Here is a 26,461-nt window from a genome sequence, read left to right as displayed (position 1 = left end):
CACAGTTTAGTCTAATTCTTAGTAGTTGTAGTTAAATCATTATAGAACAAAACGTCAATTCAAGATTCTGAGTTCTTGATTTTTACGTGGATTCCTTAACTTATTATCCCAGCTTGTATGTACCACAAAATTGCTTGCGCAGAATCGCCGCGATAAGTCTCGGTAAGGAGCGAGGTATTCATCATCTCTCTCGCGAGCCAAATACTCTTGGGGATTCATTGATTCCTCGACTCGGAGTCAGCCAGCATAATGTCTGCCGATGTGAAGAAAGTCAGATACGGCTGACGATATTCCGGTTGGAGCGAGTCGATAGATCCAGATGGTAGCGCGTTTGCGCAGCCAGATTGAAGCAACTTAAATCCGCGAAATTGCGGATTTGGATTCCCCGTGCGTTGTATGCTCCGACGCATATCTAGATGCCGCTGGGATACGGATGTTTGTGACTTGTAGGAGGGAGCGAGATTCTGAAGCATCGTACAGCCATCTTCTCCGGCTCACACGCACCCTCCCACGGTTCTGTAATGATCGATAACACCGCGGGGACTCCTGCCTTTTCATCTTGCCCATACACGACACATCGAGAGGATCCAAGCCCTCCAGAGAACTTCAAGGGCGTACAAACGGGAGCTGATGCGGAATGAAGATGAGGACAGTCCGGTTTGAAAGTTTTATGATTTGATTGAAGCAATTATTAGTTTTATCCATTGCCACTTTTTATTAGTCAAATATTCACGAAGTTGGTGATAATAATAAATACAACCGAACATATTGTAATACAAGGAGCCATTCAACCGTCCCCCTTCAAGCAACGGAACACGATACCACGCTCGAATAAAAAATTCGGACATGAATTATATTGACAAGCTGAAACTATTTGTTGAGATTGAACAATGTACCGATTTTTTGCCTTATTAATTCACTTTTAATCAGTCTTAACAACGTTGTGTGATTGCCTGTTTCAATTTTTGCAAGTCTAATGTTGCTTTCAGTTGCTCCAAAGCACTTTTGTGGTCAACTCACAAAGCAATATTATCATTAAAAAAACTAGATTTTATTTCAGGAAGTTTATCGTGAATCTGGGTAATCGGATAATAGATATGCTTTAGAGAATTTCTTGCATTCCTTCACATTAAGTAGGCGAAAATTATACGCTCTAAAGTTCAATTGATAAGCCAAAAGAAATTTTTTTTACGACGAACTTCGGAGTTCGTTAGGTCGGCGTTTCACTTTTTAATTCTAACGAAATTCGACGTCGAATCAAATTCATAGACTAAACAATGAAATTTGTGCAGTCGAAGCAGAGTTTCATACTCGTGGAATTACATTTTCTACAATTTCTCTTATTAATACATGTATTGGGCGATAATTGAGTATTTCATTATAGCAAGTATTGCTACTTTTTTTTTTACCAAAGTTAACTAGCTTAAAAAACATCAGCGAGTTTTACTCACAGCCCGCCGTTAAACAAAGGGAAGTCGAAAGTACAAGATCAATACCGTAAAATATTTTTACCCTGTTACCTTATACGGTCTGAATGATGTTTCCAACAGAATAAGGGTCATTCAGTCGAGCGCGACTTCACTTTACGGTGTGGTTTCTCAAAGGGAGACCCCTTTCATAATAAGCTTAGAAGGCGTATCGAGTTCTGACGTCCTCAAGTTTTTTTGAGACCTCAGAGGGCGTTCTTTCCAGATCACCTGATATACCCTTCTGTTTGGTTGGTTCAATCGAATTGAACTGTTCGCAAAGATCACCGTCGATTACATTTTTGACAGGATAATAATAAGATCGAAATGAAAGATGGTCGCGACCACAGAGCGGCGGATGTTCCGATCTCATATGCATTTCCAAATGTTGAAAAAAGTCGTGGTCTTCGTGACTCGTGAATGGCACGAGGACGCCAACTGTTCCACTCAACGTCGTGTACACTAAACTTTCAGAACCTCCAGGTATCAACGTAGCCTTTTGTAATGACATCACAGTCTCTCCTATGTGGAAACACGCCACGGTATCGGCTTTTTGACTCGCTCCGTTCAGCAGTCCGCGATCCCAGAGTGCTTTATTTCCGGTTGGATCCTCGTCGACGTCATCATTTATTCCTGAAGCTAAGCGAATCTAAAATAGCGTAAAAGAATGGGGTTAATTGGTTTTTAGGTAAAAATAAAGTTGATTGAAATTCAATGATAGTTAATAAAGATACTTACCACTGCAATGTTCCCAAATTTATCAGCCGTTGCGACAGTATCGTAATCAAGAACGCAAGTTGTCGTGACCCATCGCGGATGCGTATCGTCAGCAAATACGATTAATTGATTTTCTTGTCGTTTGTATCTAACTGCATATACGGATTCCTGAACGTCGCTAACGTATATACGTTGACCTACGGCGTTTATTGATACCACGGCATTTGGAATGTGCTTGTTTTCACATTTTCGAAGAAGTTTTTTCTTGCCCATGTCATACAGACGCAACATCCTTCCAACTCCGACCAGGACTCGTCCTTGGTAAGAACAAATTGCCAGAGGAACCTCGTCCATCACAGTTTTATGCATAAGTTCAAGGTTTGTACAGTCTATGTTTACTCTGGAACCGAATGAAGTAAATATAAAAATTAGATTAATAAAATTCTTTCTTGGTTATATCGAAATATTAATATTGACTTGTGTTTTCAGAACTGCAGGTATATCATCAAGATACAGAAATTAATGTGATATTTTTCATCATAACTTTACTTGGCAAGAAAAAAATAAATAAATAAATCGACAACACAATAGCGAAATAGCATTATTTTACGTACTTATAGGTGTATAAAAACCCGCCGTTGCTCACTCTAGGATTGAGCTGATAGTCCTTTGCTACACCAACGATGAGGAATTGTTGATCACCCTGATTAGCAAATCTGACTAATGACAAACTGTAAAAATAATTAATACACTTAGTTAAGAGCTACAGAAATAAACTTGAAATAAAAACAATGAGGTGCATAAATAAATTAACTATACCATAAAGCGGCGTAATTTTGTTCCAATCGATGTAGCTCCAAGGTTTGTCCAGTGGCAGGTGCCATCAGTCTCAAAGTTGAGGCCCACAGCCCCGGGCCGGCTCTAGGAGCGCCGAATACTGCTTCATTTGGTTCTTCAGACAGAAAAGCTTCGGCCAACTCCCTGGCGACAGCCGCTTCCTCGGCTCCAGCGGCCTCCTGCATTTCCTCGGCCATTTGCAGGCGTCTCTGTTGCTTAGTTTCTTCAGTGTATGCATTATGCTCGGTTTCGAGGATGATTAGATGGGCAGAATCAGGGTGAATCACAAATTTACGTGGCGTGTACTCAAGCGGGAAACTGACTTGGTTAAAAACAGCACCAAGTTTTTCGAGAGCTAGAATCCTCAGGGTATTTGTGGATATAGCGACTATGCCTTCGGGACATTGTTCGGAACTGAAACCGGACGCGAACTCCAGACTTTCATACGATAAAGGAGTCAGATGAAAACGATTTTGATAATAATAGCTGAGCCAAGAGCGACTGGACATCGCTAACACCGCTTGATTGCCTTGCATCTTTATTCTGAATAATTTTACCGGTCGGGACCCCAAATATCGAGTTCGCGTGTCGGCTAAATCACCGGAAATCGGGTCCAAAACCGTTCTTAGAAGTACGCCGTTTTGCAAACCTGAAAAACAAGATACAAATCTAAGCATAATTGAAATCACACAATTGTCAGTTCGTTGAAAAGCAAAAGATAATCAGCACTGCAGGTTTTTCATCAATATTCAGGGAACTGTCGTTTGGTCATCAGATAATTTTCAGGATTTATAAAAATCTTAGAGCATTTGTTTCAAAATTACCTATATTCAGGTATAAACTTGATTGCTGAGAGACAGAATCTTCCGAATTGTCAGCTTCCTTAGACCCCATTTCAACAATGCAGAGACTCTCAGCAGCTGCAGGCAAGGCCTGCATACTTCTGGGTGCCAGACAGTCAGACGGATCTAGGGAAATGATTCTGACTGTATTGTCTTGAAGTCCAACAGCAAGGAACCAGGATCTTTGTTCTCCAGCGGCGACGTTACCAAGGGCCATGCACATCACTTCGGATGGCATTTTCTTTCTCTCTGTGTACTCATTCAGTTGGCCAGTCTGTAATAAAATACAACTTCAATTGCAGGTCTTCATTTTATTCAAAATTTGAACATTAAACGGCATATTGTTCACCCTTGTTTCACTCAGACCAGTATTAACTGGACAGAAGAAGCAAAAGTGGATTAATTTTTGCACGTTATACATCTCCACAGAATAAGGTACATCGTGGAGAGAACAAACTGTGCGATCTATCCACAAGAAATAGAAATCTAACTCACAGGATCCATCTCAAAGTATACCAGTTCTCCTCCCGTCAAGGCAATCACAACCTGGCGTTGATTCACAGCGCATTTTACAATGGTCTTTTTACCCGGTGCTTTCCACTCGTTTACTCGTTTGTCGGCCCTAATGTGACGAATTCCATCAGGATATACCTGCAACAAAGGGAAAGAAATTGAATGGACATTCAATTTACACATCGTTGTACTCGAGGCATATATTGGATATGCGGCCGATAGTTACATGTGATAAGTGTTCGGGTTAATATACCAGGAGAATACATTTGAGTGACAGTGTGCTCCAACGATGCGAAACCCGATACTTTGATTTAGCACTGTTTTTGCGACCAACGCGTGGTTGACCAGGCGCTGGAGATACCGCAGTGCATTATTATTTATAAACTTGATGTGCTGTATCTCAATCAATAAGATGACTAGATTTTTAGGATCATTTGACATTACGTTTAGAATTTTGAAGGCGAACAATAAATTTACCTGTACTAAGGCGTCTTCTCCGAGGGCAGAACAACTGAGGGTAGGTGTCGTACCGAGGAAACCAGAGTCCGTTACTTCTTCAACAGTCTCACCGATGCTAAGCACAAGAGTGGCATTGACGAAGGACACTATGATGTATGCATCATACTCTTCTGTAACCGAAATCAAAGGATTCGTCTAGATTATTAGGAAAGTTAAGTAACCAATGTGTAAAGAACGTTGAGACGCGCGGAAAAATGACCGCATCTTGGTGTACAAGGGGCGACGCATTTTACTAAGTTTTTTTTTCGTTTTGTTTCTCAGGTCGGACTTATCCCAGACCCATCGATAGGATCCTCACCTTTTAGTCTTTCTGCATTGCATCAGTCAACCACTAGCTCGCTGGCAGCCTGAAAGAGAGAACTGGTGTTTGATAAAAGTGTATCAAGCCACCAGGTTCGTTAATATTCTTTTTAAACGGACTCTAGCTAGCGGATTTGAATACTGCGTTAAAAATCTTGCAAATGAATGAAATGAAACGAACACACTGCACGTTTCCAGGGCTACGACAGGCTTGCATCTTCTTGCAAGTGGATCAACAAAACGTTCCTGTTTATCTTTTGAACTATAAAACTTGAACTAACCGTCAACTCTTCGTTTCACTGTCCAGACTGCATTTGGGTTTCCAGGCAGCTCACTGACTGCCATTTCCGAAACTTCTAGTCCATGACGCAAAACTCGCAGCGTGGATCTTGGACCTCTACCACAAGTCATGTACAGTTGAGGAGTATCTTCATTGGCCAAATCAGCGACCTGCATACACGAAGCAAGCAAAATGATCTATTTTGCTGTCCCAAAACACGGATAACGAGATTGTAAAACATCTCAAGTGATTATCATTCCTTGATTCACTTCGGCTTGTAATAGTACAAAACAAAGGCGACAAGGAATTTTTTTTATCGCATTACAACTCAGGAGAAAGTGCAATGATGATTCGATCTCCTACTTGGAAATGCTTCCCTAATTTTGGATATTGAAAAAGTAGTTTCAGTTTTAGGTACCTGACAAGTCATGATCGGTGATAGGCTGTCCATTTCATCAACTAAAACCAAGTTCCTGAGTGGTCTGGGAGCAAAAAAGAAGGTATCACCTTCTTCAAGTGGCATTGCTGAACTGAACTCTGGTTCGTCGTCATCGTCACCAAGATGAGCAATCTGGTACAGGTAGCTGCAATTAAGTATAACGATTACAAACACGTCTGATCAATTGGAAGCTGAACCGACATAGCCATAAATGGTTAACATCATCAGTATCAAAAGTTGAAACCACTGGTAATTGGTTGGATAAACGGATTGATAAAAAGATCACGTGATGTTTCAGCTAAAAATTAGACTTACTGATTTCCAAATTCAGAGGCGACGAACAAGAAACCTGTTTTCAGGACACACATGCTTGTGGCGACAGGCACTGTGTCGAAATACTTGAGTTTTATTTCCGTTACCATATCTTCATCAGTTTCCAAGGTGATTTTGAAAATATCCCCTTGCTCAGTTTGGGCAAGAAAGAAGAACATGCTCTTGGTTTTGTGAGTTGCTGAGCAGACGAAGATCATCCCGCGCTCAGGGTCGTCCAAATCATTTCTACGTCTGGGAATTGGGCAACGGATATCGTGCTGATCCCCAAGATTCTTGTAGGTTAGGTAATTTTCTGAACAGATAAGGACACCGCTGGGACCATCATTTCCTCCAGGAACAGAAACAAGGAAATTTGCATGCTCCTCTAGAGGTTCACTGTGCTTTCTCACTACGTGATTCAATCCAAGATCAAGCTCGTATAAGGTTAACGTTTGCTGAGTTTTAACAGCTGCGTCTCCAGTCGGATCACTGTCTGCTTCCTGTACAGGGAAGCCGAAAAGCAAAATTAATTACCTTTCACAACCCTTGCAAATAAATCACAAGGAATGTGTATCTCACCTCATAGTCAATTTCCAAGCAGGCAAACATTGGATTTTCAAATCCAACATCTACACCAACTGTGTGATAGACTAGAGTGTTGCTTTTGTGGGCTTCAAGGGGAGACGAGATCGTTAAACGGGCTTCTGGATCCCTGTTCAATATGTAAACCAGTTTCTGCTTCTCGATAGCACCTGAAAAAGCCAATTTTACCGTCAGAAATGAAAATATTATATTACATTGATTCAATTAAAAAAACTACCAGTTTTAATAGTACCATCAGTTTGTAAGTTTGTAATCAATGGATAATCAGTTGAAACACGGATCATAAGATCAGCATCATTTAGCACACAACTGGTCACAGTTAAGCTGAGTAAAAAATTTAAATTCTCATAATTACCGATCATAACTGCTCTTCCTTTTGGATCAATGGCTAGATATTGTCCAGGTACAATTCTTCTGCAACCACTTTTGCCAAAGGTTTCTTGGTGCACCTTGTCGAAGGCATTTTTAGCAGGAATATATTCTAGAATGACAATGCGACCAGAGTCGGACCCAACGACAATGTAATCCTTGGTGCCCCCCGTAAGCCTGAAGGCCATAAGAGACCTGACGATGCCAAAAACCTCGACGGTCAAGAGGGTGTGAACTTTTCCAGTGTTCGGGTCGGGCCTAAGCAGCTCGAGCGACTTGCCGCGTGACACAAGTATCTCTTGCATTTTACTGCCGGAAAAATTACCATGGACGGCATGGGTGATGCCGGTGGCGCGCTGCAGTGTTAGATTATACAGATACATCGTGAATGCGGCTGATAATCCGTTATAAGAAGTTTAATTTGTCAGCGTTAGCTTCGTGCTCGCAGATAAGTTTCAGGCTGCCATGCTGCAAAGAGAAATAATCGCGATGAATAAGCTGTCGGGTAGAAAAAAAAAACCGCCGCGCCTATACGTAGTTTTGATGAAAATGCATTTCTCGGGTTACGAAGTTGTTTGGGAAGATAAATACGACATGATATAGAGAGAGACTGATTAGATGAACAAGACTTTACCTGATAGGTGTTTCGAATTCGTAAAAATCCGCCGATGTCAGCGGATTTTTATTTAATGTTTCGGGACCGCGTAGCCGAAACGTGGACACGGCACGGCGACTCGGAGAGATGAAATGAAAATGGCGGTGACCGTCGTTCCACCGCGGGAGGGATCGAAAACGGAAGTTACGTCTGGTCGCTGATGAGCGTCGCGGAAGTGACGTATAAGCTAAAAGCTTCCAGGGAGCAAACCGTAGAAAATTTACCAACCGCCCCTGGCGGGTGTATGGGCAAGCTATACTCGCGGATATAATAATTGCGATTTATGTTATATTTGCAAATGCAAAGTAGTTAATTAATTGTAAAATGATAGTATAGGGGCGATTAGGCCCTAAATTTGTGATAACAACGGTGCTGTGAATGCTGCGGTGATACCGGCTGGGGTAAGTTAACCGAAATAATATAAAGCCAGACAGGAGGGGGGCGGCGGCTTAATCGGCTAATGTTTTTTTCACACTCCCTGGGCACCGACTGACTGCCGCCCGCTGCTTCTGCATTTGCCGAAAACAACAATGGCCGAAAGCAATAAATATCGTTAGCCTCGCGGCGTACCCGGGATTCGTGGCAGATATCAAACATGTCTACAGACCGATTATTTTTTTTTCTACAAAATTTCTCGTGTACCAATAAACACGAAGTAAAACAGAGAAAAAAGCACCGTGGAATAAAATGTCACTGATTCCGCAATTTTGACAGATTTTCTGAGGTAAACAATAGCTTGTTATTTGGTCCCAAACAATTCCGAGCACCACGTATATCGCACATTATCTAATGTGTGTTTTTAATCATTATTATTATTATCTCCAGAATGGACTTGGCGGAAACTATGAAAAATATAGTGGCTAAGGGTATGCAGACAGAGATGGGACCTCCTGGAGGTGGTTATCCGGGGGGAGCGAACGGGGCTGGATATGTCACTGAGAAAATGTACATGCTGCTGCAGCTTTATTTGCAAAACAAGGGTTGGAATCCGAGCATCGAGTTACTCCAATGCTTTACCGAGCTTAAGGAGGCTTCCATGTTACCAAGCACCACCTACCTTCAGTGAGATGAGAATCAGTCAATATATTCCAAGTCATAATGTCATGCTTGAAAAATGATAGAAAAATAGGAAAACGCACCAAAAATTTAAGCACACTCAATCTTGTTTCAGGATGATGGCGTCCAGAGTTGCCTTAGATTCGCAAGGCAGACTGGTCCTACGAGAAAATGGCAAGATAATATTGCCATACGAACATTTTGCAAACGCAGTTATGCTCAAGCACATGAATGGCCCACACGGTCTTCACCTTGGTATGGAAGGTACCGTAAGAGCCGTTATGGAGTCGTACACCATTGGTCGAGAGTGTTTTGGCATGGAGAAAGAGTTTATCATTGAAGTGGTACAGAATTGTCCCAATCCTGCGTGTCGTTATTACAAAAATCAGCTCGAGATGAGTCAGAAAATGAATCACATAGGTCCGACTTACATTCAAGACAACGAAACAACAGCATCTCTTTTACGCTCTAGCTTTCCCCACAACGCTGACTTTCAGACGGTAATTTATTGAATTGTATTGACTTTGCATGCGCTTGTGCTAGAACATAACATAAAATTTAGGCAAAGTGTAAGACGATGATTAATGCAACTCTTCTGCTGCCACAGACTATGAGTGTTGCTCCATCCAATACCCACATGACCAATTCGGTAGTGGATTTGGTTGGCTCGTCGGAAATGCGGAGCGGAAACCAAATGAATCTCCAACGTCCTCCAAGTCGTCCATCACTTAATATTCCTCACCGGCCTAGTTCTCAGGAAAAGAAATGTGCCAGCAAACAGCACTACGAGCCGCTCATACCCAGCATTCCAATATCAGATCATAAATTGACTGATTTTCTGAGGGCAAATTTGGACAATCTCGATGGACTTAGCGGGTTAGGTGCTTTGGGCAATCTTCAAAGCTTGGGAAATGCCAACAAAGATCTGCTCGCGCTGCATAACGGAGCTTGGTCCGTTGACAGCGACAAGGGCTCTCGATCGTCTTCATCGAACTCAGAAGGTGGGCAGCTATTTATTTACCTGTTTACATGAGTTATTTATTAATGATATGGTATGTTTGAGTCATTGTTTTTTACACTTTACAGGTGGACAAGAAAAGATTGTAAGAGCATTTGCGGAAGTGATGAAGAACATGGCGCGGATGAAAGCTTGTGTTAGACCAGCGATGTGTAAACCATATGGTAAACAGTCTGAGGCCTTACAAAAAAGTGAGTTTTATGGGATTGAATGAATATATCTTCGATAATGGTAAATGATAAGTCTACGAAGAGAATTCTTTTTCAATTCTGTACGTTATAATGTATGGCATAATTGTTATTAATCCATTTATAGTCAATCGAATATCTCTACACCTATATTCATTTATTGTTTTGAAACCACATGTCTATAATTTACGTGCAATTAATAATTTGTTGAACTTTTGTATTTCTTGTTTGGAATTATCACGGAAGTGACGAGATTATTATTGTTTATATACCCCGTTAATATTGCAATATACTCAATAGAATTTTGAAACAATATAGTAGTGATGATTCTTGTGTATTTACAGGTTTAAATATTAAAACCTGCGAACGCCTGACTTCAGGGTGCACTTTCGAACTGGCTTCGACCTTCCTACATATTACAATAATATTTTATACTTGGCCATTTCCTAAAACAGGAGGGAATACTTTACAGAAAATAATTTGTTGATTTCAGCATTGGTCGATACAATACAGCTTGTTCAGTCTCTGAGAAGTTTTCTGCCACCACCTCACATCCCCGTTTCGAGCTGGAAAAATGAAGATAAGCATCGATTAGATCATTCTGGAAGTTCTTATCTCCCCACATTGTAAGAAATCATAATTGGTTTTTTCTTTTTCTCTTTTTTTTTTTTTTTAGTTCAGTTGATGATATTAGTAATAATAATTTGTACCAATTTATTAGAAACTATTTTCTATTTCTACAGGAAGGCAGGTGGACTAGAGGAGATGTGCGAGCAGCGTAAGTTGGATTAGGCCGTATTTATTCGGTTCAAACAGTCCTTTCGGTGTTCTAGTCAGACGGAGTATGAGTTAGGCCGTTAAATCGAGTCTAAAACTGATTGATTTTCCCCCCATGGATTGCTCAAAGGTTGTTGGCATTTAGAAGTTGACGTGGTAGGAGCCAAAACGAGTCATGCGTGGTCTGTGATAAACGTAGATGGTGCAAAAAGTAAACTAAACTAAACAGAAAAAAATCACATCTGCGTCTTTAGAATAAAATCTTGTTATAATTGTAAAAGTTATGATATATAATTGACTTACTATGTTATGTTCATGCAATACTATGTATGTACGTGTATTTTATATCTATGTGATCCAGGGTTTCGCTGTAACATTTATATATATATACCTATAGCTTATTTATTTATTCCAAAGACGCAGCTTCGTTTTCAATCATCCATCACATACAATTATTATTATACTCTCCTCATGGTTCTAATTTTCTCATAGTATTTTGCGATCTCAAATTCTTAGATTATATTTTTCCCATACGAACTGGTTCTGTATTATCTCAATCAATGCTGTAGTGTACTTCTGCTTGTTTTGTCCGTAGGGAAAAACTTTTTTAATCTTATCCAGCGATAAAGTATTGCAATATTTGCCTAAAACTCTCTCCGTGAGATGGATTTTAGGTTAATACCTTGTCGGAAATAGTTCTTTCTACTTTCTAGTATCGTCAAACAATCCCTAAAACTCGTCCCATGAGAAGGATATAAACTTGACACCTTTTCAGAAATAGTTCTTTCTTCTTTCTAGTATCGTCTAACAATGCATTTCCACAGTATGTATAATAATATATATATGTATAGTTACGTAATGTACAGAGTGTTTCAGAACTCGACTAGCGCAGCTAGTTGCGTAAACAATAATCAGCTTTGAATAACTCTCTACAAACATATTGCTATATTATGGATATAGTATATGTATATTTGGTCCGTTAAACAAGACTGAAATTTTTTGGCCGTTAGGTAAAGCCTGACAATTTCTGTTATAGTTTTTTTGCGAAGCCAAAAATTTGTTTTTCTCAACATATCCTTGCTTTCCCACCAAATTTAAAAATATTTATTTTACTCTAGAGATTTATATTTATTGACGTTGTTGAAAATGATTCTCATTTTTTGATTTGAGAAGAAGAGGGTGAACAATTAACACAAAGGAACAAGTCTAACCGTTCTAGATCGAGATTAGCTATTACATAAATGATGAGTATTTGCGTGTGGCATGAATTTTGTTCATTTATTTTTATGCCTTTCTCCATACGAATAAAAAAAACTTCCGTTTCATTTCCGCTATTTCGGACAACGTAATACTATTTTCAGAATCATTTAGGTCTTTCGAATTGATGTATGATTGTAGACGCTTTCAAACACATGAAATTCAAGACTCCTTTTGATTTTTCTATACATGTGCAATTAATCATAGTTCAACTATATTACATTTTGGATTCAAAACACACTCGCCAACAAATATTCTGCTCTATTCGAACTCCAATTCAAGGTAGAACTGTTTTCAACGAGTGCTTCATAAGTAATATTATATTAATGATAGCGTAATAATAATAATTGTTATTCGAAAAATGCGCGATCGTCACGTAGTAATATTATCAAAATTTGATAGTGAATATAATTTGTTATTATGTACGGCGTACACTTATCATTATTATTATTGAAGTACGCAATGCTTAATATCAACGAATGAATCAAACAAAATCAAGACAGCGTTCTCAATTTGTCTAAAGTATGCGTGCATGTTTGAGTGTTTGTATGTGAGATAGTTTTATATATGAAAGTTAGAAACGAGAGAATAAGAAGAAATTTAAAAAACAAATCTTGGAATGAAATTACATATATTAATAGAAATGTGGGCCTCGGCTATAAAATAGCAAAATTAAATATGATAAATTTACGGATTGACCGGGTGTAAGTGCGTATAATTAAAATCTCTGCTTTCTGTTTCTCTAAGTATTGTATAAATCGTTGCAGACTTGTTTTATACACATACGGTATATCATAGGTCCATAAGTTATTTTTATCGTTTCGTACCTAATTGGCTGCTGCAATATTACCTATACTGATATACATACAGTGAAACTGTATTTATATCAATTAACTGTTATTCACATTATAATCATACGCTACCGTACTAATAGTTAAGTCCGCTGATTTTATCGCGTTATTACAAGTAGTTACGCCACATACATTTAATAAATATCACTGTAATACTGTACTATTAATTTCTTACTATCAAAGTCTAGGGAAAAAGTTCCGTTCGTTAAGTAATGTATTTAATTGGTACACAACGAGGAAACTCAACTAGTCTCGTTTTTGTTTTCGGTTTAATTAGGTTTGCGGATTACATTGAACAAAATTGCTTTGCATTCCGTGTGAAAAAGCATTTGGCATTGGGATTGACTTACGATACAGAGATTTTACTTTCGATGTCCAGACTTTGATAGCCTCACGCATTAATAAAAATAAAGTATGTAAAACTAATTGCACCGCTCTGTTGTGAACCCGTGATTCAATATTATAACCGTTTGCGTAAAAATAACGTACGTACGTACGTTGTCTATATTACATTCGTACATATATACATGAATACAAGAATTCTATACACATTATACAGCTCTGTGTGTGCACACTAAAAATTGTCGTCGCTTGCCCGGTATTGCTCTTCTGTATTCCAGCAGATTGCGTATATAATTAACTAACAAACAAACAATTATATTATATTACATTATATTATATTAAAGTTTTTACAAGTGTGAAACACTCGCCTGATATATACATATATATTTCTCTTCTATAATCCATAACTCATCGTCCTACAACTCTTGCACATAATTCGCCGTCTCATTGTCAGATTTACTCCCCGTATTATCGGCTGGACAGTAAGCTTGCTGCTGAAAGAAGAAAATTTAGCTGTTGCTTAAAAATTTTTTGATCCTTCATAAGATCCGAACAAGTCTTACGAGAATTTTCACAAATTTATACTCTGACAGCGATCTAAAGAAAGTTGAACGATTAATGAAGCTGCAGCTATCAGCCACAGTTAGCGGCCAAAAGTGTCAAATTTTGTGGAAGTAGAAATATCCAGTTCAGTTTTATCCTCATATTTCTAAAAGTATTTGGAGTTCAAGGTATTTCACAAAATTTTAATTTTCGGACTTAATTACCATATTCGAATAAACATTGGAACGTTTGGTTGCTGATTCTTACCGCTAGCTTCAGCCTCGCGTTACAATTTTAACTAGACATACGTCTCCATACATCATACTTACATCCTCCGCCTCGAGGACGAAGACGACGTCGTCTAGGAAGTAGAAGGCCTGTCCTAGGTCCCCTTCGCACAAGTACGGCAGTTTGCTCCACGCCAGACACTTGAGCCCAAGGGGGCTGAATACTCTGTCAATGAGGCTGGCTATTTGCCCTTCGAGGCCGTTTCCCTTTATCGGCAAGTACTCGGACGGTTTGTGGTCATTTCTTTCGCCCACTTCGACGTAGGGACTGAACGGAAGAACAATAGCGACGACGAGACGTCCACCGGGCGACAAGGTTGATTTCAAACGCCTGAGCAAGGTGTTCGGCTTGTCGCATCGGTCCAGTAGATTCAGGCAGAGAATCACGTCGAAGCTGCTCACCTCCTTGTGCCAATTATCAACGTCCAGCACCCTGGAGATGGCAGATATTCTCGTATTTATACACGATTTCGCGCAATGATCGTGCATCGAGCAATGATATAATCGAGACGTGAAAATTATTGGGGAGTAGGTGATTTCAACCCTTAAAATTTAACGTCGTCTTCGACGTACTACCGCTGCAGCTTCGAGCCCGACGTCGCGGTACGTAAAACTCCCATAAAGATCTACTTTAATCAAATCCCTCCCTCTCCGAACGTTCAACGACCACCGGCAATTGGCAATTGGCAATAGCACTAAACTTAGGCGAGTGGAATCGTCGAACTAAGTCCTAAGTGATTGAAACGACTTCAATTAAGATCTTGCCGCGCGATGGAGAACTTCGATGCTATAGCAGGTATATACAAGCAGCTCCGCTGCTCCCTAGCCGAAGCCCTTCGATTCGGATGCAACGACTGTTTTTCGGCTAACGAATGCGGGTAAGTAGATTCACGGTGAAACTGTTATTTCAGTATAACGATTGTCATTCTCGGTTAATAAATCCTTTCGTATTTCTCGTAGAATCGTTTGAAACTCTGATTTATCGGTTTTAAGACGAACTTGTGAGGTTCAAGTTTGTAACGCAAACGTAACGATGCAGTATTAGGAAAAAATCATTATCACTGTTTGAAACTCACAATCAATGGATACCCCGAGAAACGAAATATATACTCATATTTCACAAACTTAGCTTCGTCAAAATATTTCTCACGTTTTCGGATATTAATTTTCTTTATGCTTTGTTTTTTACAAATTTCAACCTCATACACGAACACTTGAACTTCTTCATTTATATCCTGCTGGATGATAATACCGATGCAGTGGTGATCCAGTTTTAATTACATGAAAAAACACACTTTTGTGACTTTTCCAATTTCCGAATCATGGTTCATGCAATGACTCACGTGAATCCTCTTCGGGCAAGGGTCCACCTCATCGGTGGCGATATCTCTGTGGCATAAACGTTGCTGAAGAGATGGGCGATGTGGGAAGTCGTCGCACCGTCGCCGGCTCCCAAATCAAGGAGCGAGTTCCACGATCCCGAGTATTTGCTGGCTGTCATTAGCTTCTTGAACTGATCTGACGAGAACACGTGCATGGAACCTCGACCGAGCAGTCTGTGGCAGAAATCACAACCACCACGATAAACGTGATTATCTGTCAACTAAATATTACTTATGAACTACACATGTATCAGGAAACATTACGCATATAGAATATTCAACGTGCGTCTTGATTCACAATTTCTTATTTCACTAGTTTTAAAACCCTCGCTCGGGATTGGATGCCTACTGTAGCTGGTTTTTGTGCTTGTGCGTTCGCTTACTCGTCGTCGAACACTGTATTTGTGCATGTGGCGCAAACCGAATCTGCCAGTAAGATTTTTTCTATATAATGCTACAATTCGCGTTGACACATGCATGTAAGTATTACGTATTGTGATTTTACGACAATAAATTTCGTCAAAAAAATACCACAGAACAATCAGCTAATTATAAGTGCTAACAGATTTGAAACACGACACACAACAAATTTAGCCCTAATCGAATGACGTTATTGTCATGTATTCCTGTACATGTATACTATGCCAACTACTCGCCAATTGCAATTTGTTGATCCTGGTCGCTCGATTTTTTTTTTGGATTCAAAATGTTATCTGGAGCATACATATTGGTTTGATAGTACAAAACATAACGTTCTCAATAATCAAACTTGTAAACTTGAGAATTAGTCCAGAAGGTCAAAAGTTATCAGGTCAAGGCTCTGGAGCGCCACGTCCTGGCGATCGAAATTTACCAGGTAAAGGACATGGAGCGCAGAAACTACGGAGCGCTGCTCCTGGAGGTCGAAATTCACCAGTTAAAGAACCTGGGGCGTAGAAACTACGGTGCGCTTTTCCTGAACGTCAAAATTCACCAGGTAGACAACCTGGAGCGCGGGAACTACGGAGTACTTGTCCTGGATGTTGAGTTTCACTAGGTAGTGGACCTGGAGCGTAGAAACTACGAAGCGCTTGGTCAAAATTCACCAGGTCAAGGACCTGGACAGCCAGAACTACGGAGCCCTTTCCCTGGAAGTCGAGTTTCACCAGGTAGCGAACCTTGAGCGCAGAAATTACGGAGCGCTGGTTCTGGTGCTCGAAATTTACGGAGCGCGATTTCCGTACGTCCTCTCATCTGAGCGCTCATTTCGGAACTGAGGAATTCTGCTCACTGATTTTCGTCGTCATAGATTCTCGAGCTCTGACGTCAGAATAGAAAAAATTTTCGGTGACGTCACTTTCTGGATATCCGAACATCCGAATTCGGTTTCAAACTTTAATATATAGATTTTATGGCTAGAATTGATTTTTCCCAACTTATTATACACTGCATTCTAATTCATGACTGAAATTCAATTTTGGACTCTTTAATTAATTTCATTTATGTACAACAAAAGTTTTAGTTGAAGAAGTTACAGGGATTGCAACTTCTACGACATTTTCTTGCATAAAATCGAAAATATTTGAATTATACTAGATTTTTCCACTATAACTACAGCAGATGAGAATATTCTCAATGCAGGTATGTACGACAATTACCCACAACAACGAAGCTTTCAAATGACGTACCGATTAAAAATTGTTCTCTGCATGTTATTTTCTCGCGTTTTGGATTGAATGCAAGAATAAAGTGAAAATTCACGAAAACTGATTACAATCCTTTGTGACCCAGAAATCACAAGAGAATAACTATGCATCTTTTTCGAAAAATTTCGCATACTTTCAGACATATACCCCAGATTCCAGATAACACGCTAACGAGCAATGTAAACACAAGTGCTTTAACTTGATGCACCGTGTGTTACAGTATGTAAAAAACTGATATTCAGTAACGTTATTTATTCATTTTGTCAACGAACGCCTGTGCGCGCGGTTTCCTTAAAAAGGAACCTCCTCCCCCTCGCATCCTGGGTCGACAGGCACGAGGCTAACGCTTCCCTTGCCGGCAGAAGCAAAGCAGATTTTGATCGTGCGCATTCAGGAACCAAGTTATAAATAACCGAATCTGCTGTGGACGGTCCGCGCTTCGAGATGGCCGATGCCATCAATTAACGAGCACCTCGCCCTATTGAATAATAAACAAAAATAAAAGCCCCGCGAGTCGAGGTATAAGGTAGGTAGGTAGGTAGGTTGGTTGGTTGGTTGGTTGGTTGGTTGGTTGGTACCTACTACAGAAGACGAGTAAGAAGAAGACGAGGAGGATGAGGAGGAGGAAGGGAAGACGGCGTGTGTGTCGCGGTTCACGACTACCATAACACGCCGCGTATAGGAACATGTACAGGAAAGGTTTGGCTGCCGCATTGTTTGCCGACTGGTCCCCCCTTCACCCTTTCTTGGATATATACCCCGCACCTCTTTTCGCCCGCAACTTCGTTGTCGTTTATCCCGGAGGACGGGCGCACCACCACCTCGGTCTCTGGCTCTCTCTTTCCCTCTTCCCGGGCCGCGGCGGCTCGGAGGTCTCAGTTTTATTTATCTTTATTGTCGTATGCGCTGCATCGCCTCGGACACACACGTGCGGACCACAAATCAAGCCCCCGTTGCATCGCACATACTGTCCTCGCTCCCCGCGTGCATCGACAATTAATTCGCCGCGTTTGCTCCCTCCTCCGTTATACGTATAGCATTTCGGACTCGCAGAGCAGCTTCGATACCTTCGATCCCTCGCTTTTCGACCATTTTTCGGCATGCCCGATCCAACGCGCATACACGACTACCCGTTCGCCGATTATACCGCCATCCAGCTTCGACATCTCGTTTCGCACTATACATAAGGCATCTCTGACAGGATCGTGTGTCTGCAGCAAAGCCGGTATGCGACGCCCCCGCATCGACCGCAACCCGACACACGCGGTGAAACTTTCGCTTGACGGGATTTCTTTCTACGACGAATGATATTCTACTAATTTCGTCGCCAATTGCGAAATCCTGTCTGACACTCGGGGGAAAAACTGGTTGAAAACCAATATTCGGTAAATGACATTCGGACAACGATGGAATTGAATAATTTTATAACGAACTGAATAATCCTCTCCCCCTTTTGCGCATCGCCGAACGCAGTCTACGAAACCTTCCACGTTTCTTGTCCCGACGAAGCCGATGAACGAGGTTCTTTGAGGGTACCTTGTAGTTCGGTTTATAGCATTATCCCCAACGGCGGCAAGCAGTCTGGACAGACGGGTCCAGTGCCGATATCGGAGTCCCTCTTTTCTTGTGCACACACTCGAAGCCCTACGTGTATTAATACGTGTGCATACCTCTTGGGCTCGTTTGCGCATCGCTGTACGTCCGCTTGCATATAAAACAAGCGCGATTAGCGACATAACACGAGGACTACAAATATTACATACAAATGTATATCCCACGCTACACTGTTAAAAATGATTGTGAATTTACTACACATTTACCGTACAAAAGTGTTGCAAATTAACAAATTCGGTGCAGCGGCGTAAATTGCTATGCATTTGTCTGAAATTTACAATGAAAATTTTTGATTTTATTAAAATTTATAGGAAGAACGCAAAGAAAGTAGTTTGAATTTACTAAATTTTGTAGTAAATTTATAGTGCTTGTAAATTGAGTAAACGGTAAATGTATGGTGAATTCACTGTTCCGTACCTATCCGAATAAATGTAAATTACTAATTTTATTAGAAGCAAAATTATTCCTCGTTTCTTAATCCTCAGCAACTGTAAAGCGATCGCCATACCGAAGAATCTCGACACTGAATTACGAGGATTTGGAACGATCTCGAATCCTCAGATATACAATAATTATAACATACCTATATATACACGTTAAATTACCGCATATGACTTGATCGCGGCGATCGCTTGCCCCGGACGTTTTAAATTCCAAAACCAGTTCGTTCGTTAAGCCGCTTGTAAATTGTATATTATTTCTTACATCGGGCCTGATCCGAGCGACAGTCTTCGAAGCAATGAAACATATACAAAGCCCAGATAAGCGATCGGATAGGTTAATATTATCACTAGATTACGCACGGTGTAAGCACGTAACGAGTTGTACCGATTACACAAACTCACACGCGTAGAAATTTACATCGTTAAAACACGATGCGTGTAAGCATACGTGTTCCTTATTCTGATTCCTTTATATCATAAGAATATAGCAATACATGCGCGTATAATAGCTCTGACGGAGAAGAAGCGAGCTGAAGAATTCTCGATGAAACGTGAGCAGGTAGTAGGGTGCGGGGGCGGGGGGAGGAAGGGGGTGGTGGTGGCGGTGGTGGTGGAGCAGCAGCAACAGCAGCCCCCGTGGGCCCAGGGCCGAGAGTCGAACGTCGGGATTTGCAAACAATAGGCTTCGGGGAGCGAGGATTCTTTAGATGGCGGCTGATACCCGTCGCATTTCCATATTATTGCTATTATTAGGTAAACGGTGGTCCAGCGAGGCGATGCGATCCGATGCGAGGTGGTGAGGTAAGGCAAGCAAGACGAGGCGCGCGCGCCTCTCCTTAACACCGGACCGAGGCAGGCGCCCTTATAGCTGTTTTATGAACAGGGCGCAAACAACAATAATCGATACGACACGGCACGGCACGGCCTCCAGAACCCCGAGAAGAACCTCGAGCTTCGGCTCAACTAAGCTCCTGCTCTCGTACATACATTGCTCCTTCCTGCCACCTTGTTTCGCTTGCTTCCCGCACTACCTAGTTGAACCCACGGGGTGTGCGGCGCGGTCAATTTTTTCCCAGATCTCGCAGGCGACCCATTCACTGAGAGAAATTTTCAGTTCCGGTCACCGCTCAGTCCTTAACTATTTTCACTTTTTACCACAGTCGAAAAATATAGTTCTAGGTAGAAAATGAAAATTAGTTTTATAGCTGTTACCGGAAAGTCTAGTATCCGTTACTGTTCCTTCTCATTACGATCACTGTTACTATACTTTCTTGTAACTGGCGCGAAAATTTAACGCTTGTGCAACAATAAATCAATTACCAAAAAAGGATCGACGATAGCGCAAAATGGTTAAGCGTACCTCGTTTCTCGCAATTCCAACAATGTTCCAACGGTTTTTTTTAACGATACCTGTTTTACTGAATTTTTCTCAGTGTTGCATCATTCACAAGGTATCGCGTTCAGCGCGTTTGTGATTATACCTGCATACTTTGCGCTTACGGCAAAGATTAAATCACATGCCGAGTTATTCTGTGCGGCATCGTATCACCGGTAATTTAACATACATGGGATGAATTCGCCCTCAGTTATGCGATTCAGGGTAAATATTACCGGAACTGAGAGTAAATTTTGACGATCGATATTTGTTTTATTGTTCACGATTGGCCGACTCACTCTCGTTCAGCTGTGGGCAAATGTCGATCGGAAAATGTAGCACGAGTTGCATAAATGCATGCGGATTTAGCCAGCGGTGTTAAATTGTCCATGTGACATTTCCAGGAAGCAACCCCGTATATAACAGTTCATTTTGCGATAATATTCGCCTGCGCGTAGGCAACCACGTCGCGGAACGCCACTGATATTCGATTTGCTGCATTTACGAGCGTGATACGACAATGCAGATGCCTACACACGGGCGGATCTAAGCTTTCCTTATACCGTGCACCGTTGCAGCATTTATGAAATAACTCTACAGGATGGGTATTTCAATCGTGAGATATTACGCCCTGTGACGGTGACTTAAATCGTGGAATCCGGTTGGAGAAATATCAGGCAATTTGAAATGTATATTTTTCTAGTCTGCATTTTTAATTTCTGCATTTGCTATTCACGCAAAATTTCACGGATATTTTATATCCTACGTGTGCACAAGCGCCGTGAAAGTAGGAATGTTGGGAGTGGATCTCGGATTGGTCCTGCAAAGGGATACCCACTTTGGACACCTGGCCGCACATGCGGGCTTATATCCGACCTAATGAAGCGAGTGACACGCGATCTGATTGGACTCTCGTTCAGGAATTTGCCCAGTCATCGTGACGTTCCGGGCACAGGTCGTGCACGGCTGTCTTCAGTGTAGGTATATTATAGTTTTGTAATACTTTGCATGTACTCCTTGATACATATGTGTGTGTACATAGGTACACAATGAGATGCAGAGCACGGATATGCGTGTATCTAAATTCTGATACAGCGACGTACAATAATGCTTCGTCGTCGTTAAATTGAACAAATGAATTCAAGCATTTAATATTTTCAGGTATATGTATCTTTAGGTACACGTGATATATCAAGAATTTAGAATACCTCCATATCTATGTTCGATGTATTATGAACAATTGATAATAACGGAAATTTCGGACAACTATGTACATATGTATACAGCAGTGTAATGAATACACAAAAATTAATCTTTTAAATTTAATATCTCATGTTGCATGGGTATACTAAACTAATGGAACATATGACTATAAGATACATTGATTGATAAGAAAAACGTTTAACACACATGCGCAAGACCTACACAGAGGCAGATTAATTACCCTTGTAACAAAATCTCGACCGATGTATAAGTAAAAAAAAAAAAAAATAAAAAAAACCGAACAAACGCAACATATTTTTGACTTATTCTTGGAACTTTCTTATGTCGTAATTTTATGATATTAATATTACAGTTAATAATTATATAATTATAAACTGGAAACAAAACCCTTTTGAAACAATCGGACCACCTACGCGAATATCGGCTGATATTTTGGAAAACCGTTTTTTTTTTCACGCCATATTCTTTTCGTCGCTATCGCATGTATAAACGGTGTAAACGTAAGACCAGGGGACGTCTGTACAGTGCAGGATCGAAAGTGTCGAGGGACAAGAAAGGTTAGACCGGGATCGCGAAGTGGTAAAATAAGGAAACTAGAAATAAGGTATATGTACAAGGACGCGGGTGCGATACGGGGGCCCGAGGAAGAAGCAAGAGCGGCGAGAGAGGTCACCCTTTGGTAGGTACATCGTTGGTTCACCCTTTCCTCCGTAGCCTCTTTGTCCTTCCGTTCCTCCGGCGTTTCGCGATCCTTTCTTCGTCTTGGTCCGGGCGATTATACAATCAAGAAACGCGATGTTATATATTTCGATAGACGATGCACACACACACACACACACGCACACGTGGCTGTACGCAAAGCTATCACATATATACATATATACATATATACGTATGCATGCGCTAGACTCTGTTTTGCGTGTGTAGTGCAGAGCTTTAGGATAAGGGTGAAGAGGACCGAGGGTGCAGGCGTGGTGACAATGTACGGTGCGTGCGTGCGTGTGTGTGTGTGTGTGTGTGTGTGTGTGTATGTGTGTCTGTGCGGAGAGTAGGAAACGCGTCGTCGCCGTCGTATTTCCGCGGCCTCCCAGGTCGGCGAAAGAGGGGCGCGAAACGAAGTGCGCCCCCCAACTCCCGCGTTTTCCAGGGATCTCTCCGCGTCGAGAACCTAGCATCGAAGAGAGAGAGAGAGAGAGAGAGAGAGGAGATATATAGCATGCCCGGGAAGGTCCCGTGTATTTAGCATTCCCCCTACCCCAGGAGAGGACGAGAGTCGGGGGCCGCGGCGGCGGCGGCGGAGGCGTCTCGTTAGCTATACCCCTCGAGTTCTTTCCGTTTCATCTCGCGAGCGAGGCATCTCCGTAGGAAGAGGTAGGTGAGGAGTCCCCCCCCCCTCTCCCTCCCTCCCATCCCCAACCCATCCTCCTCCCTCACCCTCCTATCAAGAACCGTTCCCTTTCCCTTTCCCGATACCTTGGAGCGTACCTCCACCCCCGCGCCGGTGGGGATGATGATGCTGGAGCGAAGGGGGAAGGGGGCGGACCCATGGACCACCCCAGGAAACCAGTGGAAGGGATGCCCCGCCTCTCGATAACGTGAATATATGCGGAGAACGAGAGGGAGAAAGTGGGAGAGGGAGAACGACGAGAGGGGAAGAAAGGGAAGGCGCAAGGGCGGGGGAACAATTATACACGCGAGGTTGCAAATGTCGCGCGCACGCTCCTCCACGTTCACCGTTCTTGTCAGCTGTGTTTTGCTCCTCTCATCGCGAAATTTCGCCCTCCGCGTTAGTTCGCTTGTGTGCGTGTGTTTCTAGCCGCGTTTTGTCGCGAGGGGTGGTGGTGGTGGTAGAACGCGAGGGGGAGGGAGGAGACGGGTGGACGGGATGCGGAGGAGAGAAAAATAAAGAGGGCCGGAGGGAGGGACGGAGAGTGAAAGAGAGAGGGAGTGCGAGAGAAATGGGCGGCGGAGCAACGGTGGATACGAGGGAGATGGCAGATTCTTAAACGGGATCGTTATGCCAGTCTCACACGTAGACACACGTACAGTAGCTCACACTCGTGCGTCACTCCGCGCGCATGGATAGATCGGGGGTTTGAAAAACGATAAATATACCTAGGCGCACCATGCGCAATTAAAACCCCGTCTCGCGTATGAGCATCTTGCGACGAGTCTTCTTTCCATTTGCACGGCAGCTTTATACAGGGTTCGCAAACGAGCAAACGACGCTGCGGGCTTTAAAATCTTGCAAACCGTGGATTAGATCATCCTGTCAAATTCCAGGGATTCAGGCTTCAAAAATCTGGCGCAGTTGGTTCGAGCAAAAGAGCTACTAGCGGGTGCCCAGAGACGAGTTCAAGATCATCGATAGCCAGCGTGCGACGCGAATGTAACATCGAGAGGCTCGGGACAGAGTCTCGCGCCATAAGCGTACAACGTGCATTGGTTATAGGTATACAAGAGGGTAGACGAAGTTCTGAAAAGTAGAAGCGAGTGGGCAGAGGAGGGGAATGAGAAAGGAAGGCGAGCGCATCTATCTATCCGTCTGTATCGTCTGTCCGTCTGTCTTGTCCTGTCTTTCCTTCTGTCGCGCTGCTGTCTTTGGCCGCGCGAACGAGCGTAAGCTGCCGGCTACCGCAGCCCGAGTTATACGCGTGCAATGTGTGCACGCATGCCCATGTATGCGCGAGTCGAGACGCGGCGAGAGGGAATCTCTCTACACGACTACCCAATCCCGGGTCTACCACACCACCGCCATCATCGCTCGTCTTTCTAACTTTTTACGGATCGCTAAATACGACTCTGATTGGACCGCCGCGCTTTCATATTATTCGATTTATGTCGACAATGCCGCCGACCGTTCCGACGCTTCTTCGTTCCTTCTTCTTGGCCGTGGTCTTCTTTTTCGTCTTATTTCTATACTGCCAACCTGAAACAATCCGCGTGCGCTCCGCGTCACGGCGGCACGTTTTAAATAACCACGACTATGGACGCGACGAGTCAGAACAGAGGAAAAAAAAAAAAAAAGAAAGAAAACTGCACAAATTATTCAAATTTTAAAACTGGGATTTCTCGGATCGAGCGTAAGTTTGCGATATGAGCTGGAGACGAACGTTGCACACGATTATCTATATTCAACAAACGTAGGTATGTTGTGCGTTTTTTCACGAAGCGTGAAATCGAGATTTGGGTCGCGTAATGTCAGATTTGTTTGCAACTGCGCATTGAAAACACGCGTGAAAGAGCGCGTGAGACATGCTCGCGTCGAATAAATTCTTTAACGTACGTAGGCATCGTCTGTTTCACCATCACTCATCTTGACCGGCCACACCGGTGAGCTATCTCTATTCTCTGATATACACATACCCTGGGGCACGCGCCTGCCTAAAAAAGAGAGTCTACGATATCCGTGCTCTTATACACACATTCTAGACCCTGCACGTTTCGTTCGCCGCGCCGGACCAAGACGCGGTTTTACTACTGGCGATATGAGCGACGCGTTAGCCTCTCGTAAGGCGTTTCGTCATTGATACTGCTTATATCCATCCTGGTAGGCACAGGAGTAGAGGAATACACCTGCGAGAGGAATACGCTGATTCATTCGTTCCTGACTTCAGAAATATATCAATATCGATCTCGACAACTTGCGTTTTTTTCACCAGCAAATGGAAAAGTTCCATTACAGATCGGCCTACGTTATAAATCGTCCGTTGGTTGGGTACAATAACTGCGACACAGCTGTATATCTAATCATGTATAAATACCTACAACAGGCCTTAGTAATAACATGGCGAGATGAGAAATCCGCCATTTTGAGTTTCGTCCTCGCGAAGTCTGCGGGACAATTCGTCGGTGGAATCTGAAAGAGGAGGAGGGTTCGCGATAGGGTTGATTAGTAATTAAGAGAGCGCAGTCGCGGAGTGTTTCGGCTCGCCCCAGGCGCCGCCCCTGGTTTAATTACTGGTCGACGTCAGCCCGAACGACGACGAATCTGAGAAGAAAGAAGAGCCTCGAGAACCGGGAGGTCCTTCGTTCCTTCCTTCCCTCTCGTCTCTCGCATCTGTATCATCAGAGGCGCAGGCGTCCCTCATCATTCTAGTGTAACCTACATCATTTATACATATGTATACGGTTGCGATATAACTACGGAAATGGTGACACGTTTGGAAAATGATACTCCTATCAGGGATGGCGGTTCAAAAATATCTAGCTATTTTATATTCCGACCATCGGTCGAGCTCTCAGTAGGATGGTTATCTGAAAATTTGCTGCAGAATAGAATAATTTCTTAATTCCTATTTCTTAATTAGACTTTAAATCTGTTCAATTATTCGATTCACGATTAGAATCCGACACTGAGCAAGTGTGGATACAAGTTTTTCGTATTTGGTATATTTGACTGTTCAAAAATTATGGAGGTTACCTATACATCAAAGCACCTCTGCACCAGCTCAAATTAGGCGTACTAAATTTGGCCACATGTGGTAACGAGTTGACTAAAAACAGCACAACTATACGTCCTATAGAATATTGCAACGTGTAAGAGAACGTTCAATACCTCTCAAAG

At 42.2% G+C, this 26,461-nt stretch overlaps 3 protein-coding genes across 7 annotated transcripts in view; 1 reads left to right on the top strand and 2 right to left on the bottom strand.

Annotated features, from left to right (window-relative positions):
* Positions 1 to 691: 691 nt before the first annotated feature.
* Positions 692 to 7,981, bottom strand: LOC107222889 (splicing factor 3B subunit 3). Its single transcript, XM_015662420.2, has 13 exons — positions 7,832 to 7,981; positions 7,184 to 7,665; positions 6,805 to 6,977; positions 6,229 to 6,725; positions 5,893 to 6,058; positions 5,476 to 5,644; positions 4,853 to 5,004; positions 4,358 to 4,513; positions 3,845 to 4,136; positions 3,003 to 3,669; positions 2,798 to 2,914; positions 2,205 to 2,583; positions 692 to 2,115 (listed from the first exon to the last, which is right to left on the bottom strand). Exons 2-13 carry the CDS (start codon positions 7,578 to 7,580, stop codon positions 1,627 to 1,629), a joined length of 3,654 nt encoding a protein of 1,217 aa, XP_015517906.1. The 5' UTR covers positions 7,581 to 7,665; positions 7,832 to 7,981; the 3' UTR covers positions 692 to 1,626.
* Positions 7,982 to 8,108: 127 nt separating this feature from the next.
* On the top strand, positions 8,109 to 11,117 carry LOC107222893. 3 transcript variants are annotated; one of them, XM_046735888.1, is made up of 8 exons: positions 8,118 to 8,253; positions 8,394 to 8,576; positions 8,678 to 8,914; positions 9,024 to 9,408; positions 9,516 to 9,909; positions 9,995 to 10,117; positions 10,608 to 10,740; positions 10,858 to 11,117. In XM_046735888.1, exons 3-8 carry the CDS (start codon positions 8,679 to 8,681, stop codon positions 10,904 to 10,906), a joined length of 1,320 nt encoding a protein of 439 aa, XP_046591844.1. In that variant the 5' UTR covers positions 8,118 to 8,253; positions 8,394 to 8,576; position 8,678; the 3' UTR covers positions 10,907 to 11,117. The 3 variants fall into 3 exon arrangements, with proteins under 3 accessions (XP_015517913.1, XP_046591844.1, XP_015517912.1); XM_015662427.2 differs by lacking the exon at positions 8,394 to 8,576 and having other exon boundaries at positions 8,109 to 8,253; XM_015662426.2 differs by lacking the exon at positions 8,118 to 8,253 and having other exon boundaries at positions 8,262 to 8,576.
* LOC107222886 (protein-L-histidine N-pros-methyltransferase) overlaps positions 9,251 to 26,461 on the bottom strand; it is a 33,083-nt gene continuing 15,872 nt past the window's right edge. Inside the window, exons 3-6 of one of the 3 annotated variants that reach the window (XM_046735889.1) lie at positions 15,515 to 15,727; positions 14,214 to 14,604; positions 13,710 to 13,835; positions 9,251 to 10,680 (exon numbers count right to left, since the gene is read on the bottom strand). In XM_046735889.1, the coding sequence (XP_046591845.1) occupies positions 13,758 to 13,835; positions 14,214 to 14,604; positions 15,515 to 15,727 (682 nt within the window). In that variant the 3' untranslated portion in view covers positions 9,251 to 10,680; positions 13,710 to 13,757. Of the gene's footprint in view, positions 10,681 to 10,893; positions 13,836 to 14,213; positions 14,605 to 15,514; positions 15,728 to 26,461 lie in introns of those variants that run through there. The other 2 variants (XM_015662417.2, XM_015662416.2) reach the window with 2 other exon arrangements.

This window comes from Neodiprion lecontei, chromosome 3 (assembly GCF_021901455.1).
Source record: "Neodiprion lecontei isolate iyNeoLeco1 chromosome 3, iyNeoLeco1.1, whole genome shotgun sequence".
NCBI classification, from domain to species: domain Eukaryota; kingdom Metazoa; phylum Arthropoda; class Insecta; order Hymenoptera; family Diprionidae; genus Neodiprion; species Neodiprion lecontei.
The sequence above is the reverse complement of the archived record's forward strand: the minus strand, read 5'-3'. Positions and strand labels throughout refer to the sequence as shown.

Excerpts from the sequence above, each read along its gene's own strand:
- LOC107222893 (XM_015662427.2), top strand. The coding sequence starts at position 8,679 with ATGGACTTGGCGGAAACTATGAAAAATATAGTGGCTAAGGGTATGCAG. Across the intron at positions 9,910-9,994 it reads GTCTTCATCGAACTCAGAAG|GTGGACAAGAAAAGATTGTA; the intron begins GTGGGCAGCTAT and ends TACACTTTACAG. Across the intron at positions 10,118-10,607 it reads GTCTGAGGCCTTACAAAAAA|CATTGGTCGATACAATACAG; the intron begins GTGAGTTTTATG and ends TGTTGATTTCAG.
- LOC107222889 (XM_015662420.2), bottom strand. The coding sequence starts at position 7,580 with ATGTATCTGTATAATCTAACACTGCAGCGCGCCACCGGCATCACCCAT. Across the intron at positions 6,978-7,183 it reads AGGAAGAGCAGTTATGATCG|GTGCTATCGAGAAGCAGAAA; the intron begins GTAATTATGAGA and ends TGGCTTTTTCAG. Across the intron at positions 5,645-5,892 it reads CACCGATCATGACTTGTCAG|GTCGCTGATTTGGCCAATGA; the intron begins GTACCTAAAACT and ends TCGTGTATGCAG.